This window comes from Neolamprologus multifasciatus, chromosome 1 (assembly GCF_963576455.1).
Source record: "Neolamprologus multifasciatus chromosome 1, fNeoMul1.2, whole genome shotgun sequence".
Taxonomy (NCBI): Eukaryota; Metazoa; Chordata; class Actinopteri; order Cichliformes; family Cichlidae; genus Neolamprologus; species Neolamprologus multifasciatus.
In genome coordinates this window covers 36,426,311-36,441,004 of record NC_140439.1, presented here as the reverse complement: position 1 = coordinate 36,441,004, position 14,694 = coordinate 36,426,311, and the positions used below count along the sequence as shown (strand labels likewise).

The 14,694-nt window shown below is 40.3% G+C and overlaps 1 protein-coding gene across 3 annotated transcripts in view; it reads right to left on the bottom strand.

The window, feature by feature from the left end:
• LOC146526191 (neural-cadherin-like) overlaps nt 1-14,694 on the bottom strand; it is a 381,462-nt gene that overhangs the window by 265,018 nt on the left and 101,750 nt on the right. For all 3 annotated transcript variants that reach the window (XM_085183449.1, XM_085183576.1, XM_085183527.1), the window contains exons 5-6: nt 8,178-8,289; nt 329-578 (exon numbers count right to left, since the gene is read on the bottom strand). In XM_085183449.1, the coding sequence (XP_085039575.1) occupies nt 329-578; nt 8,178-8,289 (362 nt within the window). The remainder of the gene's footprint in view (nt 1-328; nt 579-8,177; nt 8,290-14,694) is intronic.

Here is a 14,694-nt window from a genome sequence, read left to right as displayed (position 1 = left end):
GCCCCTGTGCCAACAATACAACTGAAAATTCAATTGCATGCAGCACCTCAAAAGAGTGAATGGCAGCTTGCACCTAAAATGTATGTGCAGCAGCCTACACTCAACAACTTAACCAAGAGACACTGCAGGAGATTGTTTGCCTTTGGCAATGTAGAAATGAGTACACAGCAAAGTTGGTCCTTCGGTATCTGCACCAAACATCATGCTGTCACCAGAAGACTGTCAGCCTCTCCTGCCTTCACCCTGACTGACAGGCAGGAATCAGCCACAGAATAATATAGAGCTTATCTCTCTTTCTCTTAAACAATAAAGCACAAGTCTTACTTACATGTGTTGGGAGAACTCAGGTGCCTCATCGTTGACGTTTGCCATCCTAATCCGTACCGTAGTCGTGCCTGTACGAGGAACCTCCCCCTTGTCAATGGCCATGACTACAAACTCATACAGATGATTAGGTCTCTCGTAGTCTAAAGGTCCCGCGGGGAAGATTGTTCCGTGAGGGGAAATAGTGAAGTCTGGACTCAGGGTGTAATAGGTCAGCTCTGCATTCTCCTCCGAGTCACAGTCATTGGCCGAAACTAAAGATGAGAACACAGAGATGGAGAATAGAAAAAACAGAGTTCAGAAGGACTAAACAAAGACGACAAAGGTTGGATTTACCACTGGTGATTTAGCTAGACTGACCGTACAGAGTAGAAAAACAATTTGTTAAATATCCACAAGAGGAAAGGATGGAAGCTGGATGGAAACGGTGTTTTCTTGCTTTCTCATTTTTTGTGACATATATGTATAACTTACATTTTCACGTATCTGCATATATGTTTGCAGTGTTGGGAAGGTTACTTTTAAAATGTATTCCATTACAGAATACAGAATACATGCCCCAAAATGTATTCTGTAACGTATTCCGTTACGTTACTCAATGAGAGTAACGTATTCTGAATACTTTGGATTACTTAATATATTATCATGCTGTTTACAACTACATGAATGTACTATTGCTGTGATTTATTACTGTTACTGAAGGTCCGCGGCTCCGAACCGTAGTAAAGGGACCTCTGGCTAATACGGTGGGTTCTGTGTCGGCTCGTAGCCGAAAACTAGCTTTACTTTGTTGTCTGGGTCAACTTTGCTAGCGAGAGACAGAGAGAGGCGTTGAAAGGCTGCTCCAACAGAGCTTATTGTTTTTGGAGGAAAACACGAACACAGTGTACAGTCGAGTCTTAATAGCTTACTTACAACTGGGCTCGTCAGGCACTCTTCTTGGCTGCAGTGGTTATTATTATATTTACATGCTTCCAGCTCCCGTTTTTGCTCGATGACATCTCGTACTTTTCCTTTTTCTCCCTCCCTCGCTCACAGACACATAACGTGTATGGCAGTCCATTCTCCCTACAGCACGGACTACACTGCCCATGATGCTACATTCTTTAGAGCTATACCTGTAGCATTCTGCCTATTAGCTTAGCACAACAACAACAAAAAGGCCTCTCTCACCCAGGAAACACGCAGAGAGAGCGTCACCCTGTAACCATGACAACCGTAACGCTGCCGCCCGGAACAACAGAACGTAGCTGTCAAACAAAACCCAAACAGTCCTGACCCGCCACAATATGAAACAGGGAAGTACCGCCATGTAATCCATTTATTTCAACAAAGTAACTGTATTCTAAATACCACCTTTTTAAACGGTAACTGTAACGGAATACAGTTACTCATATTTTGTATTTTAAATACGTAACGGCGGTACATGTATTCCGTTACTCCCCAACACTGTATGTTTGAGATTCAAGCAGTAGTCAGTTGTTTTGCTTTCCCCCCTTAATTTCTTCCTTTATACACAATAAAACTGAACAAGAAAGAAGATTTGTGTTTTTGTTCATTAGCAGCAAGTGGTTAAAGTATCTTAATCATCTTAGTCGGTTTGTTTATGATCCTAAAAGGATTGTACTGCTACCTTCAGGTCTCTACAATGATATTCTCACTACCGGGTTCAGGTCAGGACTCTAGCTGGGCCACTTTTTTCTGCAAGTTTTCAAGAAATACCATAGCATAGTATATCAGCAGACGTCTGACTTTGTTCACCAGGTTTATCGAATTCAATAACCTTCAGAAGCAGGATGCATAAGATTCCATCTGAGATGTTAAATATATATCACTGGATTATTTCAATATTTCATGTTTTAATTCATTAGTACAACACATAAAGAAAAAACTGCTGTGTGATTTAAAAGTTCTGCACTTCTATTGCTAACGGGGAAAAAAATACAGTGAATCCCTTTGGAGATGTGCCCGAAACAACAAAATGTGGAAACCTTGAAAGGGCAGAAACTTGCAGAAGATTTATTTCACAAATAAAAGTTGTACAAAAGCGAAAAGTTAAAAGATGAAGGCCTTTACTAAGTCTGCAGTATTAGTGCGCACGTTTATAATGAAAGTTGTGCAGGAGGAGCAGGTGCTTGCATATGTTGCTATTGCCCCAAGTTTGTCTGTACTGCCTTAAAAATAAAGACGGACATACTGCCTGAGCTGTCCTGTGGAAACCAACACAGATACTAACGTTACATCACTGCTTTAGCTTTTTTCATGGTTTTTTTGATGAAAGTAGAAACTTCCATCGAAACTACTACTTATAACAAACTATCTTTAGCTAATGTACCATATTGAATTAAGTCGCCAGAGAAACCGTTTGTGCAGAACGAGTTCTCTAATTATTCAAAAGTTGGTTTCTGGTATTTCATCCAAACCATATGCACATGATATCTCGATTCTCATGCTACACTATGTGTTCAAACTGACGCTTCCACAATTTTAAGCCACGGGAGTAAGCGTTATTTGCCCAGCATGCATTGAAAGGACTGTCATTTTGCAACATTTCTGCTTCCACATCACATATTGGGAATCCATGGAGCCAGGACTCGCCTGGCCACAAATTGACTGCCTTGCTAAAACTGAAAAGACCACCAGGGATTTGAATAAGCATATTTTACACTAACAAGAACATTCACCATCAAAAGCTCAATTCCCCAATTCACCTTACATTGCATTTGGCTCAAGGGCCCATGCAGAAGTGCGCGCACACACACATATGCTCACATGAATAATAGATGCACACATACATAAAAACAATGCCACTGTTTGCTTCCACTAACAAACCATAATTCTTTATTGCTATAAAGCCTCAGGGAACTCTAACTAGCTTCAAATTAACAGTTTGAAGTGCGTTCAATTAACAAAATGCCTGCAAAACAAAGTATCTGGGTTTGTTAAGGAGGTATATAAACTTTGTCAGTGTTTATTTGCATGATTAGTTTTACTTTATTATTTCAGCAGAGACATTTCGTATGTGAGTACACGAGATTAGCTGAATTTTCAAAGTGCTGTGGTAATATTCAAAATGTTTGTGGGCTGTGGACTTCAACGTGTCCTTATGCTGAACAAGCGCTAAACTCAATGCAAAATATTTCAGTTACATTAAAAAAAAAAGCCACAAAACACAAATGGAAAATGTGATGCTTTGGTACAGTTACAGTGAATTTAACAATGAGAGTACAACAGCTAAGAAAGTCAGCCATGAGGTTCCATTTACACCATCCTGTTTGTGCTTTTGCTATATTTTCCCATTAAGTTTGATATATTTGTCAATCATTTCAGTTTCATTTCATTACAAATGCACTATGACTTTGAAAGTGTAAAAATCAAACTACCAAAGGCATTAATCTTGCTATCTGAGCAAAGTTTATGAATTCAGTTAAATGATAATATCACCAAGGCCACTGTTGAGAGAACGAGATTGAAGTCTGATAAAGAAAATAATGGTCAAACGAGAAATCGCTTAATACATGAATGGGTCGTCGTATATACTTTCATTCTTATTACTTCACACACGCAGAAATAAATAATAAAATAAACATGACACAAAAACTGTAAATACCTAGAGATGAGTTTTCACTTACAGATGGCCCCAAATTTACCCCAAACACATATAGATTTAACACTAAATGGATGATTGTGTCACATTTTAGCATAGTCAGTATTCATCATTAGTGGTTTCTTGTGTTTTGTTTTATGTCAGATTGATTTCTAGGAATAGTCTTTGATACACAGCTGAATCAAGTGTGCAAAAAACCATGATCGTGGCTCAAGAGTTGGGCGTTCGTCTTGTAATCGGAAGGTTGCCGGTTCGAGCCCCGGCTCCGACAGTCTCGGTCATTGTGTCCTTGGGCAAGACACTTCACCTGTTGTCTACTGGTGGTGGTCAGAGGGCCCGGTGGCGCCAGTGTCCGGCAGCCTCGCCTCTGTCAGTGCGCCCCAGGGCGGCTGTGGCTACAATGTAGCTGCCATCACCAGTGTGTGAATGGGTGGATGACTGGATATGTAAAGCGCTTTGGGGTCCTTAGGACCAAGTAAAGCGCTATATAAATACAGACCATTTACCATTTCTGCCCAGACAAATTCTACAATTCTTCTTCTTCTTGTTAATATTATCCCTTTTACCAAAATGTTAGTCTTTTATTTCGATTTCTCTACACTTTACAAGTTGGATAAAAATAAATGTGTGTTTTTCCTGCGCTACACACCTGGTTCCATACATTGACAGTCTTCTGAAGAAAAACTGAAACACAGCTGTTTTGCTCTTTGAGCAGCCTCTCATTCAGTGATGATGGGTTGAAAATGAACTGCAACACTAGTGTCGACCCAGAAGCCAATCGTGCGCGGTAGCCAAACACATGTCACATATGAGTCAATATTTAATTTACTAAGTAGAGATTTCTATTCTTCAAGAAAACATTTAAGCATCTATTTATCAGTAAGTCCTCTGTAATCTTGAATCAGCATTGTTGCACTAGCATCGCTACACTGTTTAACTGGCCTCTATACATTCTTAGCTGCATCCCTCGTGTCTTTCTGGCATATTATGATTTTGTACAGAAGATGGAGACAGCGGGATCCTCAGATCTCTATGGAAAGCAAGATAATTGGCTTGCTTGGTACACTGTGCTGCAGTTGATTTCCAACTTGGCAAAGTACACATTTGTCCACTCTCACGATGGAAATGATTATGGGATTACTAGCACATGATTTAGCAAAACGATGCTGGATGCCCATTTCTCCCTGCTCATTTAATTTATACTATGCCTTTTAACCCACTTAATTAAGTGAAGGGGGAAAAATGTCTTTATTTCAGGAAGTTGGGCTGCTCAGTCTTAGATGTACTCAGAAGTGGATTGGGTAAAATTAATTGTATTAATTATACTATGTATTGGAGCAATTTTGTTCATTATTTTGGGAAAGCTACAATTTGTACGACACATTTTTCACCCGACTAAATTTAGGCAGCAACCATCTATTTTTACGACTGAAAATTGCACAGGTCACATAGATGCTTTGCTATATCATAATCCTGAAGCATTTTGAAATCACTGGAATCTCTGTGCAGAAATGTGATAACTGTTTTTGTGGGGTTTTTTCCCACTCACAGAAATATTGACAAGTGTTCAAACAAGCATGGAAATGGGTGGGAACACAGCAGCACTGCAGGAGGAAACTTCTCGCCTCCCTTGGTGCACCAGTTAATGGCAGCGAGCTAAGGGCCTGCTGCGTCTCTCCCACAGTGCGCACCTCACTCTCCCATTCACTCATTTACTTTCTCCATGTTTGCTAGAAATAAATAACATTTTTACTGTGAATAAATCTGAATTACTGTTAAGACCTTGGTCAGTGTAGCTCTACTGATCAAGTGCCTTGTTGGACTGAATTGCTCCAACGCTGAGCAGAAAACCAAAAATCGAATTTGTGGACTTCTTGCACACAAACACTGGTGATGTAGTAAAGTCGAGCAATGCTCCGCAGCTTCTCGCTTTGTGTTTGTTTGCACTTTATTCATATACAGCATATTTTCATCATGTGACAAAACGCTGTGCTGCAAGGACACTCATCTCTCACTTGCTCACATTCAATATTGACAAAGCACATCTGCATGTCTACAGCATTAAAAATAAATAAATAAATAAAAACACTAAGTAATTCTCAAGGTCTGGTCCTGGGAGTTTCAGGATTCTGTACATTTTCTGAGCTGGACTGCATATTTTCTACACCACTCTTCCATTTTCAGGGTTACAGCTCCCAATGCTCCTACTGTATAATCACTGGGACCACTTTAGACATCTTTCACATGTGCTCCAGCTGTTGCCTCAGCTTTTTTCTTGTGGGGCTCCTTCCCAACTGCTATAATATTTCATATAAAACTTGTGATGATCTCAGGAAACTGGACAAGTGAAGCAGACGAGGAGAAAGTCACGTCCTCAAGAACCAGGAAAAAAAATTCAGCACAACAACAAGGAATTAAAGCAGGGAGGAAAGGCTGAAGTAGGCCAGGTTACACAAGAACTAGACTGAAAGTCAGTGATAACTTATCTAATGAAGCGAAGAATCTAAATCTGACATTTTTGGTTTAAAATGTCATCAATATGTACATGGAGGTCAGGTGAGAGGTACAGCAGTGAGTACAGCCATCTGTAAAACACGGTGGAGGCTGTGTCATGGTTTGGGGTTGCATTCCAGCCAGTGGTGTCAGGGATCTCAGCTGCATGTGGGTAAGTAAATTAATCTGAAGACCAAAGTTGTGACTGCATTTGTCAAAATGTATTTTTTAACAATGACTCAACTTTTTATTAGCTTTTAAAATTATATTTACACTCATAAATCAGCAGATGGAACAGGATTCTTTGGCCTGGATATCAGCCGGGGAGTGGCAAAATGTAAAAATTGCCCATTGCCTCAAGATGACAAGTAAGCAACAGGTTAACAAATTAATATCAATATAACCCTTGAGACTGCATTTCAGTATGCTAGCTGGAAAACAGATTAAAGTTGTAAAGGCTATATTATTGTTTTAGTTACATATAAAATTCAGCTTATTTTCTCCAGGACAATGTTGCAAATTGAAGCATAGGAGCGAAATTTCCAAGCAATGTAAACAATTTTAACACCTCTTTTGTTTATTCATACAAAACCATGTTTGCTGTTAACTTTCACCTGAAAACAAGTAACTTTTCTCAGAATACGGCATGATTTTACAGGTCTTAGCTGTTCTTAGATGTTTGTTTTTTCTTTAATATGAATTCAATCCAAAGTCTTCCCGCCTGCATTCACAGCTAATGGACATTTCCAGAACGGTGTCATACCTACAGTTATTTTCACACAGTTCTTGTAAGCAATTAAAATATACTTGCGTTTTCATTCTTGCCCTGTTTTAAGTTTACCTGTTCATAAAGCTAAAGATTGATCTGTTTAGCGCTATAAACAAACAGATGTCTAAGTTTTAATAAAAAAGCAACAATGTTTTAGAGGAGATAGTAAGTAACAGTCTCCGAGAGAAGACGGAAAAACTCTGTTGTCAGTTGTGTTGGCAGAGTAAAAGTGTCACTGTGACATACCCACAACAGTTGGCATCACCATTTCTTCACAAAGAGATGAAACATAAGCGTTCCCTTTGGGTTATTACAGGAACGGAGAGGCTACAGCAGCTGCACTGATGAAAGCAGCAGTGATGCCGGTGCTGACAAGTACCTACTCTGTTTCCTGACCAGTCAAAATACATGAATGTTAAAGAAGCGCAGGCACTCTTGTTTTGTTCTGAAAGCCGCTACAGCAAAGCTTCTCCAACATTTGCATATCACAGCTCCCACAGAGGCACGTGTTTGCCCACTGAGCTGCACCTGGCTTAAATTTAACTGGTAACACAAGAAGTAAAACACGGATTGTTATTTTTTTCTTTTAAAAGTCACCAAATCCAAGCACACATAATAAAGGTCCTTGCAATTCTGAGATTTTTACTTGGAAATATTTAATTCAGCCCAGTGAAAAAATGCACAAACACCATTGCAGGATTTCTTTAATAACATTAAAGATTAATAACATTGTGATTTATGCATCAGCAATTACATAACCGGGAGCTGTTTATCGGTGAAGATGAATTAAAAAATAAGATGAACCTACTTCTGTAGGTCAGGGAAGGCAGTGCAATGTTAAATTTCCTTTGCATATGAGAAACTGATACAGAGTAGTAAGTTGAGCTTTAAATTAATAATGTGAATCTAAAAATAAAGAATGCACACAGTGAAGCTGGTGGGTTATAAATGGTACTCAAACAGGTATTTTGAGACTTGTCTTACCTTGCAGCAGGGAGGTTGCTGTTGTCACAGTCTCTGGTACACCATCCTTGCTGTAAATTGACTGGAGGAACTCAGGAACGCAGTCGTTTTCATCAGTAATAACTACCCGCACCTGAGAGGGTGATGATGAGGGAAGAGGATAGGAAAAGAAGGAAAAAGAGGCGATGATTAAATTAATTTATGTGTTCAAATTGTTTCTGAACATTTAAACAGTCAATAACACATTTTAAAGAAATGTTGTTTTTATTTCTTGTACAGAATTCCCCGTTTTACTCACGACTGGTCATATGTAACAAATGCTTATGCTCCTGTAAGCTCTTTTGTTCATAACTGAACAAAAAAAAGAAAAGAAAACGAATGCCTTGCACATCTTACATCTCCTCTAGTAGGCATCAGGCCAGTAAAATGTGTGTGGCATGTTAAATACTCTCAGGGAAAAAGTACAAGTCAAGTCCTAAAGCAAGTTAGCATGTCCACATGAACTGGGTCAGACAGTTTGTTATTATTCGTGTATTTTCTGCTATTTATGTTAAAATTCGTTTCAAGCATTCTGGTAAAAAAAATACATTTATGAAATACAAAATAATACAACATAATTAAAACAATGAAGCATTTGCATTTCTAATCTCAGACTGCTTCTGTCTATGAACATGTAAAAGCTGCTCAGCCAATCAGCAGAAATGCTGCAGATTCAAAGCCATACTGGCACAGTGTCATGAAAATTTGAAATCTGGGATTACTACTTCAGGCACTGTCCAAAATTGGTTTTCTTTGCATTCAGAGTCATTTTCATGTGTGAGTGACCCAAATTAACCCCATCTCCAACCAAAAGGAAGCTTCATCTCAACCTCCTCCAAATCCATGCCCTGACCCCGATTCCTGTGGTTTATTGACCTCGCCACAGGGAAGAAGCTGCAAGTGAACTAGCGTTGTGGTCCCTCTTGTTGGTCAGTGGAGAGCGGAACCCCGTGGAGTTGCTTGTAAGCTCTGAGCTAACACATGAGTAGTGTGCAAGGATGAATTTATTTAGCGTGAGCATGAAGGCGTTTGCCTTGCTAAGACACTGTAATACTGCTCAGTTCGTTTGGGATATAAAGGTAAACAAAGCATCCTTCCAGATGTTGACTGCCTGCTTCAAGTCCAAGAGCAATAAATAGACATGGGCTGGCAGGCAAGCCTCTGACCCTCAGTCCCTCTTGTGTTTTTTCCCCAAACAAAGCTGTACGTATACACACCCACCCTACAGACACAATCGCATACACACAGTGAGTGCTTTGTAAATACCACTGGTATTAAGTCCTGGTAGGTAAGATGAAATTCTGTAATATCAGTTAATCCTTCAGCAAAGATCAGCCGCAAAGCAATGAACAACAAAATAAAATCTGCCCATGTCAACTCCCTGAGGTGATTTGTGTGCGTTTGCCAATAACTGTCAACCTTTTTTTTTTTGGGTGTTTCGATGTGTGCGTTTGCATGTCCTAATGAGCAAATCTATGCCCTAGCTGGACAGGAAATAGTGATAGTTGGGCAGGATATACAATGGTAGAGTATGTGTGCATGCAAGGCTGAGGAAAGGCAAGATTGAATGAGAAGAGAGAGGAAGTCAGCTGTAATAAAGCAAGATGGGCTCAAACGCACGCACACAGGAACGTGCACACGTGCACACACTTGGGAAGCTGCAGGCAGGTCTCAGGCTGGTTAGGTAACTAATGGTGCCGATGAGCTATCACTCCTGCAGGGAGAAACTTGGAAACTACCTGCAAATTAAAGTCATGCTCAGTGACTCCAGTGCACAAAAATACAGCGCGTCTGTTTCCTATTTTGATAGAGGGCGGCGGATTTCTGAAAAGTAGAATAAAATCAAAAGCAGAAAAGAGGTGCGTTATTTGACAGTCCTCTATGGAAAACAAATTAATAGGTGATTTTTTTAACCTGCTACTGGGAAACAGTGTCACAGAAAAAGATAAAAAAAGAACAACTTCCATCATAAAGTTCTAGACTTTATACACATGAAATCTTTTGACTAACAGATGCCTTTCTGTGGATAAGTATTTGAGTTGCTAGGCACTATTCTTGCAAGTACAGCACATGTCTGCAATCTCAGGACAGCTTCATACTTGTCTAAAATCAAACAGAAGGCTTACAACCAAAATGCCATCAGAATATGTTTATTTTGGCATGGTCACAAGTAGCCGTATGCCATTCGATTGGTTACTTATCTCAAGAGAACATGTCTTAATTAATGCAAAATCCAATATGGGCCTTCCCGAGGCAGATGGCAGGGAGAAAGAGCAAGAGTATATTATGAACCTCTAAAATTGACATGCTGCAGATGAATCCAGTGAGTTGGAGTTTATCACTGAGACCATGACAGCCACTGCATGGTGACTCTCGTGATGAACTTTGGTTAGTTTTTGTCTGCATCTCTGTGATAAACTAAATAAACAGACACATAGTGACGGGTTAGTGAAAATATTTTGATTGCATGTTCCACTTTAATAAAAAGTGACAGTTACATTTAGCAGGCTGTAACACAAACCCTGAACTTGCCCTGAAACCGTTTGTCTGCCCTTTGCCATTTTAGCTGTTTTCACTTTTTTTTCCCTTTCCACATGAGTGCATCCTTTGAAGATGCTGACTGCTGCATGTTTGCCCGTGTGGGGAGAGTCACTGCGGTATCACATCCAGGCGTGCATTCAATGTCAACACCAAATTCCTCTCTTGTGCAGCACTTGACAAAAATGAGCACATGAACATATGTGGGGTGATATGTGGTGTACTACAATATACCCGAGTTTAACCGTATGTAAACAGATAAACAGGGGTTTATGGTGGCAGCCCCCCTCAGAATGTACAAAACATCTACTCCAGTGTTGGATCAAAAATAATTGGCTTGTAATTGAAAAAAAGCCGCGATCACTAGATAGTGTTTGCATAACTTCATTTTATAACTCTGGAACTTTTGTTAAGTTTTGAAAAAAATAATTCTGACAGCTACTGTCAGCCAACAGTCAGCCACTCAGAGCCCCGCCTAGCTTCGCTCTAAACACGCCCCTTTCATTTAATTGCACGGTGTCACCAAGAGATGGCGCTTTAGCACACACTTAGTTCCTCCTACGCCGGGCGGCGCATCGGGCAGCTAGTGATCTCCATTGATGTCGGTCAGCAGCGACTGCTTCAGCTTCACCCTGTCACTACCCGATCCAAAAAAAAACAAAAAAACCTACCCGATCCGTACCGGAAACCCGATCGGTACCCCGCATGCGCGAAAGGTGTCTACTTCCGGTCGAAGCATTTTACGATAGTTACAGGTCAGAGTATCTGTTAAGATGTTAAGAATAACAAGTATCTCTTAAAACGTTTGTAAGAATGAAGCATTTCAGTACAATGTAGACAAAAACGAAAAATAAAAAGATAGTTACGGATCGGGACTCCCCGATCCTTACTGCGCATGTGCAAAGTCGGACCGTACAAATCGGTCTACCCGATCCGTAGCGCGCATGTGCAGATGTTTCCAAATTTGTCTTTGCGATGAAAAAAGTTCCTTCAGCAAATTCCTGGATCCAGATTTGGATGAAGTCAAGCCCCATAAGCTATAAACAAATGATCATTTCCCTACAAAAGCTCCAGATCCTTTAAAAAGAAGAAAATATAACGAGAAGCGAACAAAGCCCACATGTAGTGGCCTTCAAAAGAACTTGCTGTTTTTTAATCTTAAATTCAAATGCCTTAAGTAGCAAAAGCAGAATTTTTTCTATACTGTTAACATGCTTTTGAAGAGCTTTTTAAAGTTTAACTGGAATGAAGTCCCTGCTTAACCCTGCTTTGTTAAAACATTAATGTTTAAACTACTATCAATCAGCACCGCCCTCAATAACGTCACAGGACGGTGCACGGGGGCCAGCGTGCTGATTCAGAGGCCTGCTGTCTGTCTAACAAGTGAGATGGCAAAAAACATCCTGAAGTACCGTGTAGACTATTGTTAGAAAAAAACTGTCTGGAATAACCACACCTCAAAAAACAACTTGAGCTGTATGTATTGAGCCCTCCATTATCCAACTGTGATGTAAGAGTGATAATGTAATTTTGTTCAGGAGGCAAGCGTAGATGAATTATAGCTCATATAAAGCACTGAGGATCGGTAAAAGGTTTACACTGTCAACAAGATTAGCCTACACAACTGCTGATACAGACTGCTAAGCACCCAGTACTGGCCAGGAAAATCCTTGTACTGATTACCATCACATAAAGTATTTCCGACAAAAATGTATGAGAGAAAATTCAAAGCAGTACCAACAATTTTTCTGTATCAAAAGGCATGCTCTGAGACATATTTCTAACTTCAAATGCCAGACAACAAGCCAAACTGTCTCAAAACGGAAATTGAATCAAATGTGGGCACATCACCGGCATTATGTTCACCATTTATCAAACAAAGCATAGTTTCTGTCTGGCTCCGTTAAACTGCAGAGACAAAGAAGCGGCTGTTGCAGCGTCTCGAAGGCGAAGGCTTTTGAGTGCTGATCAAACTGAACACAGGGATAGCTCTTGGGCAGGCATGGGGCTAAGAAGGCTGTGGTACAATACAAAACTACCTGCCATTTTCTTCCCTTTTTTCTTTCCAACCGTATTTTTCTTCTCACTAAAAATCCTCTCATCTTCACCCACTCCTCTTCCTCGCTCTCCTTCTCCACACAGGTTTTTGTTGCTCTGTAGGCCAAAGAGGCCCAAAGTGGAGCAGTTTAGGACAGATTGGTTCAGCAGGACATCTTTTAGCCTGAGGCCAGAGAAATGATGGAAACCAGACCAGATGCATCAGCGCCTGCAGCGGTCAGCCGCTGTTCTGTCTCGCTTCCTGACAACGTGAGGAAGTCATCGGGAATCCCAAAGCAGTCACTGCAGCCAGACAAATCTATTCGGGTTTTACAGGAAACAGTGTTCACAAAAACAGAGACATGTCTCTCAAGGTGAAGATAACTTTTTTGATAAATTCAGGTGGAGGCCATCCACCCATCTGTCAGTGCGTCCATCTGTACCCATTTTCTCCAAGTCGGGCTAAACTTCCTTGCTACTATTTGAAGTTTTTCCTGGGGAATGCCTAGGTGTTCCTGGGTCTCTTTCCAGTTGACCATGCCCAGAAAATTTCAAAGGGAGGCACCGAGGAGGGATCCTGAGCAGAAGCGCCTCAGCTGTCTCCTATTGAAACGCAGCAGCACAAACTCTTTTGCGAACCCCCTTTAGATGTCTGAGCCTTCACCCCCATCTGTAAGGCTGAGGCCAGCCACCCACCTGCTGCTTTTATTCCCAACCTTATCCTTGTGGTCGTTACCCAGTATTAACGAGCAGAGTCAAAGGTTAGAACATACATCAACTGATAAATTCAAAAGCTTCATTTTCCAGAAAGGATTTTCATGAAACAGTCTGGTATATATTCTACATTGCTGCTGATGCCACATAAAGAAAAAACCTTTAATTAAAAAAGATGTAAATCAGGAAACATCAAAGCACACTATTATTTCAAGTGGAGCATTCACAATGATTACCATCTATGAAGCATCTGGGAATCAATAAATATGGCCACATTTTCACAGCACGAATCAAGTATTTCTGCTCAAGGATGCTTCTGACAGCTTATGAACATGTGTGATGATTTTGACTGTCTGCAAAAGTATTACACAAATACCATACCACCTTTATTTATAAAGCACTTTAACATAAAACCAGAGTTCACAAAGTGCTGTACATGCTAATAGCATAGGTAAAGAAAATTAAAATGAGATAAGATAAGATAAATAACTAAAAAACTAAAATAAATTGAAACATGTTAAAACAAATTGAGTCAACCCCTCTAATCAATGCCAAAGGCTTCAGCGAATAAATATGTTTTAAGAAGACTTTTAAATCCAGAAAGAGAAGAGGCCTGCCTAACATGCAAGGGTAGATTATTCCACAACTTTGGAGCAACTACAGCAAAAGCACGATCACCTTTAAATTTATACTTAGTTTTTGGTACCTTAAGGAGCTGCTGATTGGCGGACCTAAGGGAACGGGCAGGTGTATATGGTTGTAGTAGCGGGGGGGGGGGGGGGGGGGGGGGGGGGGGGGGTTTAAAGAGATTTAAAAGCAAATAAGAGAATTTTAAAAACAATCCTAAAATGTACAGGTAGCCAGTGGAGTGAAATTAAAATTGGGGTAATGTGCTCAGACTTTTTTGTTCCAGTTAAAAGACGTGCTGCAGCATTTTGCACAACCTGCAGGCGCCTAATGGACGCATCACTAACCCCAAAATAAAGTGCGTTACAATAATCCAGCCTAGAAGTAACAAAGGTATTACTGTCTCAAAATGCTGTTTCGATAAGACAGGCTTTATTTTGGCTAATTCCCTCAAATGAAAAAAGCTCGATCTTACAACAGCTCTGACCTGGCTTTCAAGTTTAAGATTTGCCTCTATTTTAACTCCCAGATTAGTGATGTCTGGTTTAACATACTGTGCCAGCGAACCAAGATCTATAATAGT